The sequence below is a fragment of the Pezoporus wallicus genome, unplaced genomic scaffold, assembly GCF_028554395.1.
Source record: "Pezoporus wallicus isolate ANWC-B61680 ecotype Strahan unplaced genomic scaffold, APGP_CSIRO_Pwel_v1 contig_6217, whole genome shotgun sequence".
Taxonomy (NCBI): domain Eukaryota; kingdom Metazoa; phylum Chordata; class Aves; order Psittaciformes; family Psittacidae; genus Pezoporus; species Pezoporus wallicus.
The window spans coordinates 1,632,543-1,644,879 of NW_026637336.1; the positions used below are offsets into that span (position 1 = coordinate 1,632,543).

The following is a 12,337-nucleotide window of genomic DNA, read 5'->3' on the forward strand; positions in this document are numbered from 1 at the left end:
TGGGATCCCCTCAGCCTGCTCTGCTCCAGACTAACCAGGCCCAGCTCCCACCATCTCTCCTCATGAGAGATGCTCCAGACCCCTGAGCATCCCTGTGGCCTCTGATAGACCCTCTCCAGTAGTTCCTGGTCTTTTACAGAGGAGCCCAGAACCGGACACGCTGCTCCACAGGTGGCCTCACCACAGCTGAGCAAGGGGGGAGGATCACCTCCTCTGCCCTGCTGCCACATTGCTCCCAATGCACCCCATGTATTTGCCACCTGAGTGAACTGAAACCTCTTGGGGTGTGACGAGAAACACCCGATACACTCAACCCTCCCAAACCCGGGTGCTGGCGTGTGTGGAAAGCACAGCTCAGCGCACAGGAGAGCCGTGATTGTGGACGGTGCCATGACTGGAGCGTGGCTCAGCACCGCACGTCTGTCCTGCTCCATGGCTGGGACGTGGGACTGTGCAGAGGCGGTCCCGGTCCACGGCTGGAGCGCGGGGCTCCGCAGAGCCGGTTCCGGTCCATGAGCGCGGGGCTCTGCGGACCCGGTCCCGGTCCATGGCTGGAGCAAGGGGCTGTACGGAGCCGGAGGCGGTCCCGGTCCATGGCTGGAGTGCGGGGCTGTACGGAGCCGGAGCCGGAGCCGGAGCCGGTCCCGGTCCCAGTCCACGGCTGGAGCGCGGGGCTCCGCAGAGCCGGTTCCGGTCCATGCGCGCGGGGCTCTGTGGACCCTGTCCCGGTCCATGGCTGGAGCGCGGGGCTGTACGGAGCCGGTCCCGGTCCCGCAGCAGGACACCTCAACCACGTGCCGCTCTCGCCACCGACACCGGAAAATCCCCGGTGTGGGCGTGTCCCGGCACGGGGGGCGTGTCCGGGGCGTGCCGGCGCGGGGGCTGCCGGGAAGGGCCGGCGGCGGCGGCGGTGGGGCGATGGCGGCGGAGCGCGGCCGGGGCGGTCGGCGGCGGCGGCTGTGGCTGTGAGCGGCGGCGGCGGCGATGCGCGGCGCTCCCGGCGAGCATGGAGGACCGGTCCCACAAGGTGCTGCTGGCGCTGGTGATGCTCTTCCTCTTCGCCGTGATTGTGCTGCAGTACGTGTGCCCGGGCACCGAGTGCCAGCTCCTGCGGCTCCGCGCGCTCAGCCCCGCCGCCGCCGCCGACCCGTACCGGGCGGAGGACGAGACGCCGGCGCGGTTTGTTCCCCGTTTCAATTTCTCCGCCGGAGACTTGCTGCGGCGGGTGGACTTCAACATCAAAGGGGACGACCTGATCGTGTTCCTGCACATCCAGAAGACGGGCGGCACCACGTTCGGCCGGCACTTGGTCCGCAACATCCAGCTGGAGCAGCCGTGCGAGTGCCGCGCCGGGCAGAAGAAGTGTACCTGCCACCGGCCCGGCAAGCGGGAGACATGGCTCTTCTCCCGCTTCTCCACGGGCTGGAGCTGCGGGCTGCACGCCGACTGGACCGAGCTCACCAACTGCGTGCCCTCCGTGGTGGACAGCAAGAAGGAGGTGCGGCTCCGGCCCTCCAGGTGAGGCCGTGCGGGGGGGAACCGGGTCTTTCCCCCGGGCGGGGGGGGGGGGGGCTTCCCGTGGACCCTCCCTCCGCTCCCCGTGCGGCGGGACGGGTGATGGACACGGCGGGTGCGGTGGTGGCGGGGATGATGCTGCGGTGTGCGGGGTGGGACGTGAGCCCCGCCGGTACCGGGCTGCAGCGGCGGCGCCGGGAGCCAGAACACCGCCGGGTCTGCCGCGACTGAAGAGTTTTAAACGATGTCCCATGGGCTGTCGCGATTGTAACTGCTGGTGGGGAAAGACCGGAGTGACAGAGCCCGGTGACACCGCACAGGCCTGGCAGCCCCATGGCTCCGGGACCCCGGTGTGGCTCTTGTCCCTCTCATCCAGAGGCGAGGGTCCCCCAGGACCCCTGCCGTCGTCCCCCCCCCCGCCCCGAGCTTCTCCATCTCTAGCAGGTACCGAGCTCCCGGGGTGTGCCGGGAATTAACGTTGTTTTTGGGGAGCGTTCACGAGCGGCTGCCTCTTGTTCCACCTGAAGTTTAGCTTACCTTGCCAAGTAAAGGTTAACCTTGTGGCTGAATTCCCTGCCAACATTTGCATTGTCCTTCAGCCCTAACCTTGTTTACTTTGTGTTTGCGCTTTGGGTTGTAGTCACACCGCATCCCTGCACCTTGCTTTTGCAGTCGCTAACCTCACCCGGCCGTAGCTGGGTGGTTGCCTTCATGCTGCCGCTGCCTTTCTAAAGCCCTTTCCCTAGGCAGCCAGGAGCCGCTGGCTCTGCTCCTGGAGCTGTTTGGTTACAGCCTGCCTTCAGTTGGAGCAGAGCGAGCCGCTTGTCCGCGGCGTTGCACGCAGAGGTACCCTGCAGCAGAGGTTTATAGTGCCTTTTCATACGGCTTCGCTGGGAAATGAGAAACTAGGGTATCACTCCTACTGCACCGTTAGACTAATGGCAGGTCCCCTTACAATGAGGGGACTGTGATACATCATGCTATCTGAAGTCAAGTCTAAGCACAGATTCACTTGAAATAGAAAGCAATTTCTTTCTAGAATTCCTTTTATATAGTGTGACACTACACTGCCATCTAGTAGAAAAATGGTTAGCGTCATTATCTGCCTGTAGGCCAGCAGCAGCTCTTTGAGACTTGGCTATTGTGATTCCTGCTCTTTTGTTTTCCCGACTGCTTTAAAATTTCATCGTCTCCTTTTTGTGACATCCCATTTGCAAACACCGGGAAATGATTCCAGCCCCCTTTGGGCCTGTTAGCCTCCCGTTTTCAGGCTGCCCAGCCTGGCAGGCTCCGGTGTTTATTTTACCTGTCCTATAAATATGTTGTTTGTCAGCAGAAATGGAAATTGCATAACGTGCACTCTCTTTGCGGAGCAGCTTCAAGTGATCCTTCTTTCTCTTCCCACAGAGGTGGGCCTGGCCTGCAGGGTTGTAGCTGTGGGGCAGGGATTTCCTTCCTTCCCCAGGGACAGGTCATCTGTGCTCAGCCTTAGTTGTGTCTGGAAGAACGGGAGACTCCTTGTCCTGATCCCACCACCTTGGGCAGGAGGGAGCGCCCGGTTTGGGGAGCTGAGATTTTAGTCCATAGCTTTCGGCTTTGTGGTTTTTGGTGTGTGTTCCCAAAACCTGCTTTTCTGAGTCAAAATCGAAGGGCTGCGAGTACCTGTCCGGGAGTTCAGAGCAATGCTTCCTTGTCCAGCGATGATGTATGTTGTCAAAGCTAGCTTCTGAGAGGTCACTGGGACTTGGGATTGGAGCCAGGAGAGAGGAAGCTGTGTTTATTCTGTCTTGGGTAGAGATCTACTCTCTCAAAGGCTTCAAAATGATGTTATACTTTTAATAACCTAATTACACAGCTTGCTTATTCTCCAAATAATGTCTTGACAAGCAGTTGTTTGAACTGCAGCTTCTAAATGTTGAAAAGTACAGGAAGAGAAGTTCTGAAATGAACAGTGGCCCTTCAAGTCTTCCTTGCCCATTGTCATACCTTGACTTTAATTTTGTGGTCCTGATTCAGCAGCATTCAGCTGACAACTGATAAATTAGAAACTATTCCTAGAGCCAGGCACAGGTGCTAATGTGGACAGAGAATAGATGCTTCCAGAGCAGGTGTGGGATGTAGGGGGTCTGGGTGGAGTAGGTGTGGGATGAGGAGGGCTGAGTGGAGACCAGTGGGGCTAGCCCCACTTCCAGCAGTTGGGTTTTGGGGGGACCATGCTGTGTGTGTTGCTGGTCAGCTACACGATGCAGTCTGTAGGTGCTAGCTGTGTAGCCTTGTCTGGTAATAGCCAAATCGGTGGTGGTTGTGCCAGCAAGCTTTTTAGCTTGTACCTGTGTGTGTGAGTACTTTGCAGGGGTTTGCCTTCTGGGGCATAGAGAGTTTACTTGTTAGATTGCTAGTTAGCTGGGGCCTTCTCTTCTGTTTGACAGCTGAGCCTTTGTTAGTCTGGAGAATCCCCTGGCCTGGACCTTGTGATGCTCAGCACTAGGTACAGAGCATCACTGTGATAGGATCTGGAGGCTATGCTCATGAAGAACCCTGTTGCCTGCAGCATTTATCCTCCAGTTTGTGCTCTTCATCCCATCACTGGTCTGGGTCTGTCTCTGTTTTCTTTGGAAGTTGCAGGCCTGAAGGCAGATTCCTTCACTGGAGCAGTAGAAATACTCAGGATGGCTGTTGTGATAATTGTCTTGGATTTAACCTAGAGATGTGTTCCTGAATATGAAAGCATATAGGTTCCTAAAACTTGCTTTCCTTTGTAGTAGTGGCTTTTGCTCTCTAAAAGCCAGCTAAATAGCTCTCCCTCTCCTCCTTTAGTCCTTTGTTTCCTAGAGAAGCATGAATCTCTGGGTGTGGGGAGAGGGATTTATTGGTTTTGCCTCCTTGGGGCCCATCCGGGTGTGCTTTATGCCCCCTTTCCTGCTTGTCTCCTGTTGCACCAGTGCTGCTCATCCCTGGGCATCTCGAAGTCTTAGAAGAGGAGAAGGTGCAGCATAGTTTATGCATTGACTGCTCTGGCTTTGCTGCTTGGGAGGTCGGTGGAATGTGCTGCTGGTGGTGGCAGAAAGGAGAGGTTTGTCTGGGCCGCTTGGCATCAGCGGTGAGAAAGGAGAAATGTGCCTTTTCCTAGTCATGAGTGACTGACTTGGGTCACTTGATTGATTGTGGAAGCCTCAAAGCTCTTGGCACACTGAACGGAGGCAACATCCAAAGGAATTGTGCATGAGAGCATCACAGAACTGAGGTTTCGCTTGGCTCTGGCTAATTATTATGGGGAGTATCTACTGAACTTGTCTATAGCAATAAATCCAGTGGCACCATCGCAAGAAACAAAAGGCCTTGGGGTTAGACTGGAAAATGTAATGAGACACGGGAGCAGATACAGATACCTACGTTCTGAAGTGGTGTCTTGTCTTTTAACCTTGTTGGGTGAGAGAGTTGGCTGTGGGTAAAGGTCGGGCTGTATTTGGGGTGCCTCCTGGCTAGCATTAAAGGGAAGAGATGCTCTCTGTTGAGAGGCGAATGAGCTTGCAGAGCAGCCCCTGGAGCCAGGAGGTCTGAGACTGGAAGAAAGCTTATGCTGCTGGTGGTACAAGCCTGTTGGATCGGGACCAGGGATGGTGCTTACTGGTTTTTGGGAGATCGGATGCTGGCACCATGTTGTTGTAATGGGACAGAAGCCCCTGGCGATACATAGGTGTTCTTGTCTTGTCCCTGCAGGTTAGTTAAACTCTTCCAAGTTAAGCCTTAAGAAAATCTGAAGAAAAGATGCATTAAGACATTTCCCAGCAAACTGGAAGTGTTTACTGTGTGTGGCTCTGTTGGCTAAACAGGTTAATCCTCATGCTTTTGGAAGCGTGGTGGGATTTGCATCTGCAGATCTCATCTGCTGTATTGCTGAGATGAAGTTAGTTCTTCCCCCGCCAGCCCTCCTAGTGCTCTGCTTTGTATTGGTAGCTGCAGAGGTGCTGATAACACAGCAGTGCTTTGGCTGCTGCTGAGCAGTGCTCCCCAGCATCAAGCCACATCCAGCCTGGCCTTGCACACTGCCAGGGATGGGGCAGCCACAGCTTCTCTGGGCACCCTGTGCCAGCGCCTCAGCACCCTCACAGGGAAGAGCTTCTGCCTAAGAGCTCATCTCAGTCTCCCCTCTGGCAGGTTAAAGCCATTCCCCTTGGCCTGTCCTTATGTATCCTTGTAAAAAGCCCCTCTCTGGATTTCTTGTAGGCAGGAGAGCTGCTGCACCCCAAGGCTTGAGGTGCATAATTAAGGCTTTGGCAGGAGGTGGACAGTTTAAACCCTCTGGATGTGCTGGTGGAGCAGACACCATTTCCAAGGATGGAGTCCTCCAGCGTGGCCAGGGGGGATGCTCAGGGCAGGGAGGGTACCATGACTGCTGCAGGGTGAGGGATGCAGTGAACATCACCTGCAAATTCAGCACCAGCCCCTGCAGGGCACCTCGTGGGACTGGAGCTGGGTCTGGTTTTGGGATGCTGGAAGCAGTGGGCAAGCCTGGAGAGCAAAAATAGGGGTGTTGAGGGGAAAGGCAGGGGATAATCTTCATGGGTACAAGTAATTCCTTCACCTAACTCCATCACAGGGCCTGACCTTGAAAGTCTTTGTTCTGAACTTCATCTCGTGGTTAAGTGTGGACGATAGGACTTGCAAAGCTCCCTAAATTGATATCGCTGCTTTTGCAGATAAAGTGTTGGACTTCTTAAAGCACATCTTAAAGGGATTAAAAAAATCACTTTCCAAATTAGGTCTCTTCAGTTCTCCTTTAAATCTTCGATACAGCACAAATGAACTTAGGGTTATTTAAAAGTATATGTTTCCTGCTGCCTTTTACTTTGCATGTGGAGATTTTTTCCCGTGGGTAGAGAGATATTAATTGTTGCAAAAATAAATCCCAGTGATCGCAGTAGAGCAAGAAATGAGGAACAGACGTTATCCCTTGCACTCTTTATTCCCAAGCGTCGGTCCTCTCTAAAGAAGAGAGTGGGAACGTGAGCACTGGGGCATGGTGCTGTTGTACTGAGATGTGATTGCTTTTTCTTCAGAAGGTGCCTTTCTGCTATCTTTTTTTGGGGGAATTTGTAAATATTAAAATGAAACTGTAAATAGGTGCTTTAACTGCATCAAAATAGGCACAGATTGTGCCTTGCAATCCCTCTTTGTCGGTTTATAGCCTTTAGTAGAGGCTAGTGAAGAGACTCGGGAGTCAGGCATTGCCAATAGGTGAGTTATTTTTGTTGGAAGGCAGGTTTTTAAGGCGAACAAGTTGAGCATCAGTTCCGAGGCGTGTTAACTGGCGTTAATTTGTACCTCATTTATTTAATCTGAATTGTCAGGAATCGTGTTCTCTGCTGATGGGAATGGCGGCAAAAAGGACTTATTAGTAGATTTGATTGCTTTTTAAATTTAACTAGCAGAGATGCGCTGGCGTGGCTGAGAGAATTGGTCTGTTTCTTGTGAACAGTTCAGTGCCTAATGAATCACTTCAATGTACTTTTCTGAAGGAAAGCAGAGCAATTTAAATGCGCAATGCATTGATTTACCTCAAATGGATTAGGCCTCTGTGTGCAGTCCTTTGCATTAATTTACTTTCTCCACAACTGTAATAATAAAGGCAGCGTTTCTGTTATGGCTTCAGCCCAAATGAGCTCCCGTAACTTGCTAGAAAGCAAAATAATTAATATGTGGCTGAAAATGGGCTGCGGGAATGGATCTTTCCGAGAGGACATGGGTCACGGGAGGTGCCGCTGGGTGCAGGATGCTGCTGGGAGCTGTGCCGAGGGCAGGAGCATGGCAGGGACCGGGCAGTGGCTGGCTGCGTGCCCTGTCCTCCCTTTACCTCTGATGGAGTGTCAGGAGGAGAGAATGTGTCTGCCCTACTGATGGTTTATTGCTGGACTTTATTGGGGGGGGGAAGTATTTGTGATTTGGGCAACTTTGATTTTTTGATTGATTTTTTTGTTAATTCTCTTTTTGGATGTGGCCAGGTTTGCGTGTTAGGGTGCCTGCGGAAACAGCACTGAAGTCTGTAACTGCAGCAGATTCGAGCGTCTTGTATCACTGTAGCAACTTTTCAGTCCCCTTTTCCTTTCCCTGTGACATCGGGTCTGCAGCGCTGGGCTGGCTCTGTCCTTGCTGAGCAGCCAGGACGCAAAACTGGGTAATTCCTTAGTTAACCACTTAGCCGCAGAAACGGCACCAGGCTTTGTTTCACTCTCGGGGGATTACTGTAGCCGAGCAGCCTTTCTGGAATTACCCTTGTAGGCTTCTTACATACTTGTGAGGATTAATTCCCCTATCCCTTCTCCACCGGTGCATTCCCATCGCTGGGCAGCTGTCTGCCCAGATGTAAACCTGCAGGGAAGCCAAGCGATGGAGCATCCCCAGCCGCTGCCTTCCTCCCTCGGGAGCCCATTTCCCTGCTCCCAGTCTGGAGCTGCTTGCCTGATGGATGGAAGCAAAGCTGGCGAGGGCAGGGATGGCGTTTTCACGTGGGAGGATGAAGGCAGGACGGTGACAGGGATGGGGAGGCAGTGCTTCTCCTGCCTCCTTCCTCCTCTTCATCTTCCTTGGCAGCTGGGACCGGAGCGTGGATCATTGTTTGTGATTGATTTGCTGATGCTGGCAGTTGCACGCTGTGTTCTGGGGCTAACAGGGTAGCACTGATTATTCAGGCGTTAGCGAAACGAATCACATTTGTGATGAGCAATAAGAAGCAGACTTTGGTATTTATGAATAATTAACACAGTAAAGTTTTTCTTGGACGTGAAGAAATGATTTAATTTCTGCTGTGAACGCTCTGTAAAATTAATGAAAGATTAATTTTGCCTTTGCTAATGTGAGCCTGAGAAGCCAGGTTTCAGTTTATACTGCTGATGTAAACAGGGAATGTGTGATTCCTTCAGTGGATTTTCCCTGGGTGGGACCTGTGTTTAGCAGGGTGGGATGTTTTCTGATGGAATAAAAGGTCTATTGGTAAACATTTCACTCGCTGTCACGCATTTCCATCCACTCACATTATCTGAGTGGGTACTGAGTGTATGTGTATAACAAGAAAGTGCCTATTAATGGGTGGCAATTAGGAGCAGCTTTATTTTTCTTCTCTGACTCGGATTTCTTCCTCATAGTTTTAAAGCGAGAATCCATTTATGATATTGCTTATATACAGCTTAGAGTGTAATCTGCGTTTATTTAGTCTTGGAGGAAAGAAAATCATTAGTCTTTAGAGACCTCTAAATCATAAGATTCATTGGGGTGAGACTCCAGCCATGTTACTCCTTGGTTTTCAGCTGCTTATCCAGCTCTAAAGGAGCCAAACTTCTGATGTGATATAGCTAAATATATAGAGCTATGAGGGAGATAATCTCGCAGCATTAAATGATTTTGCACATTTCCATGAAAGCATGAGGACAGCTCTGCCTTTCAGGAGATCCTTGTACCAAATGCGCCTCGTTTCCCATAGCCAAAAGGACTGTGAAGTTCTGATGCTTTTTCGAGCTCCAAGTTGCTGCATGAGCAGTTCTTCCTTCGCTCCGTTTTGTGTTGGGCTATATGGAAACGTTGGAGTCTGCTGTTTGAACCGTTTCAGTAAATGCCCAAATCAAGTGACCAAAGCACTCGCAGGCACTGATTTTTCTCCAGCTTCCTTGTGTCCAGAGGAAAGCAACTGTTTTAACCCGTGTCTATTCAGGAAAACATTTCCTTGGTCAAAGCCAGAGAAGCTGCTTTTGAGAGTTGCTTTTTCAGGGTAACTGAGGGGAGAGCATTTCCTTTGGCCTGTGGGAAAGCTGCTCCCTGGAGCATTCCCAAGCCCTTCGGAAGTTGGAAAGTGGCTTTGGTTTGGTTTGGTTTTTGTCTTGTGGGTTCCAAGGAGCGTATTGGGAATGTGCTTTTGTGTCCTGCTGGAGAAACGCCTACCAGGTACTGACTCCTTCCCTTCTTTGGCAGCAGCTAACTCATCCTGACAGGGGAGATGCTGCTGGAGTCATCCTCCCACAGTACTCATTGCCCAGGGGGGACTTAGATGGGGCTGGATGTGGGTGAAGGCATCTGTCTGTGTGATGCTCCCAGAGGAGCGTCAGGCTTTGCTCTTCCTGGAACTGATGTCACCAAGTGTGGATGGTGAAGAAGATGCCTGTGTGGCTCCTGCCTCTCGCTGAGCTGTTTGTTTTCCTGTGGGGGTGTTGAATCTAATCAGTACGGTGGTAGCATGGAGAAGTAAGACAAAAGTGCTCAAGGAAATGTCAGACATAACAGGATGCGTCTGCCTGATGATAGCTGAGTGACTTGCAGAAACATAGATGGCATAAATTAGGCTTTAACTCCTTCAGTTCTTGTGTGCTGCAAGTCAGTCCCTGGTGAGAGATAAAGCTTTAGTGCTGGCATGATCTCCCTGTGACATTTTCTCTTTTCCTAACCGTGCTTTGGTCTGGGCTTTTGTCAGGGCAGGTGTACCTATGTGAATAACATTCCTTGTCTGCAAGCATGGAGAAGAGTGTTGGACCTGAGGTTTGGTACCTGGAAAATCTGCCCTAAATATTTAATGTATTTACTGGGAGGTTGAATTGAAGGTGCAGAACTGGGAACAGGGCGGATATTTCTGGGAAAGGATTGGAAATGGGTTGCCCATCACTAGGTTTAAGATGTGCGCAAATGGTGTCTTGTCAAGCCTGAACTCTGTTGTGTGAACAAAAGTACTTAAATCTATTGCTTAAGCATATAGTTATGGTGTTTAAATGTACTGCAAAGCACTTTGCAAAATAGGGGTTGGTCTAATGGCATGAGCACCTTTTGTTAGCCTGTGGTATGACGTTTCCTGCTGTGCATAGCTGGGATTTCATGTGTCTTTGCTTTTGATCGTGTTTTCCCTGCTCTATTTCTCCTTTCCTTACAACCTGGAACTAGTCAGTGCTGTAGCTGTGTGTGCTCCAACGTGAGCAGAGGGTGTAGGGGCTAGAAACTTGCTGAGACAGGTGAAGAATGAGATTCCCTGTTCCAGGACCCAAAGACCTAGAGAGCAGCTTTGGGTAAGTGGATGCATCCCTGTGACAGTGTCTGTCCTGGCTCATGTGTCAGGTTTGGGCTGGGGACCTGGGGAGCCAGAAGCAGCATCTCTTTCAGACTGCGTAACAGCCAGGCCTCTGCAGGAGAAGACTGTGGGAACAGATGAGTTTCCTGGGTGGGTTTGGTTTGAGGATGTAGGGAAGAAGAGGGCTTTAGATCTCTTTTCCACCAGCGTTGGCAAAGCGCACTCAAAAGGCCGGCTCCATCTGACCTGAATCCGGACCTCCCGTCGGACAATCCCCGTTATAAAATTGGTCAGTGTATCAGGCAGCACAGAGGGGAAAACCAAGCACACAGAAAGGATTTAGGAATAGCAGAGCTCATGGTGAGATAAAAACTTCTCAGAGCCCGGATTACGGAAGGATCCGGCTATTCGTAAACTGTATAAGCAGATTCTGTGTTGGCTGCAGCGGCTCGGCAGTCGCTGAGGATTTGATCGGGTGCTCAGCCTGTCCTGCTGCTCTCCCACATCCAGCTCGGGTCTGGAAACGGAGGTTTAAGGGTGATGACAACTTGTGTATTAAGTGTTGCAAATTATCTGTGCTTTGGAAACCGCAGATAGGGGCTTTCTTAGGCAACCTAAGGCTCTCTTCTTTCTTGTCTAAAAGGTTGGTTTTGCTTCTCCTGCCATGGAATTAGCAGGGCAGTTTTGCTTCTGCTTTTGCTCACGTATCACCTGAAGTGATGAAGGTGAATTGCTCCCTGCAGTAAACCTGTGTATTTGTGGAAGAGCGTGAGGTACAGGATCTTTATTTAGTTCTTCCCTTAAAGTAAAAATATTTAACGTCCTATGTAACATTCTATCAAGGTAAGTGGAATTCTGGTCTCTTTACTCCTGTGATCAAAAGATCCTTTAAAGGATACTTGTATGTCTCAGTACATATTGGAATCCCAGTACTTGCTGCCTACAACAGAGGGTAGGTTGGTTAAACCCAAGATCTAGCTTCTGGTGATGGTGGGTACTTAAACTGAAATCTGGTCATTGAGAGAAACTAAAAGAAGCTGTGATGCGAGTTGCTCTCTTTGGCATTGCCAGCCTGCTTCCCTGTGACTCCCACCTCTCAGCTTACCTAGAACCTGTTTCCTTAATGAGGGCAGCTTTGGGGTGGAAACCTCATCTCCTCCCTCCAAGCACGGAGCAGGTAGAAGTCACTGGGCATGCGAGCATTTGCAGATGGCTTTTCCTGTCTAGGGCTGCATCTCTTCCAGTGTGGCAAATCGCTTTGGTTGTTGCAGGGAACTGACTTAATTTCCTATGGAGAGGGAAAGCGGGTGTCTGGGATCTGATGCCAAGGCAGCAATTGCAGTTCTGGGCTGCCAGAAGCCATTGCCTTTTTGTATTTATGGGAGTTTGTGTTGGGCTCTGTTACAGAACTTGGGAGACATGCTGTCTTTTGCAGGTGGGTTGTGGTAGGATGTAGAGATGCTGAAGAACATTTTGTGTACCAAGGGCACGACCTCTGCTGGTGTAAGTTGTCCTAAAATGTGTAGTGTGGGAGCCAGTTTGGGATGTTTGGAGAAGAGGGGAGCAAAACAGGCTTTTTAGCTCATACGAACACCACACTTTTACTTTACAAGTTGTTTTTCATCTTCATTCGAGCAGCTGAGATGAAACACCCCTTTCTGTTGAGAACAAAAGCAGAAGCCTTCTTCACTTTGATGCAGGTACCAGGGCTGCGATGTGCTGCAGTCACTCATTGCATGGCTTGGCTTTGATCCCTGGCTGTGCTGTTGGAGTGCACAC

At 51.2% G+C, this 12,337-nt stretch overlaps 1 protein-coding gene across 1 annotated transcript in view; it reads left to right on the plus strand.

Moving 5' to 3' along the window:
* Positions 1-944: 944 nt before the first annotated feature.
* The window catches only part of HS6ST2 (heparan sulfate 6-O-sulfotransferase 2), a 120,330-nt gene continuing 108,937 nt past the window's right edge, over positions 945-12,337 (plus strand). Inside the window, exon 1 of the mRNA XM_057404904.1 lies at positions 945-1,518. Coding sequence (XP_057260887.1) covers positions 1,007-1,518 — 512 coding nt within the window. The 5' untranslated portion in view covers positions 945-1,006. The remainder of the gene's footprint in view (positions 1,519-12,337) is intronic.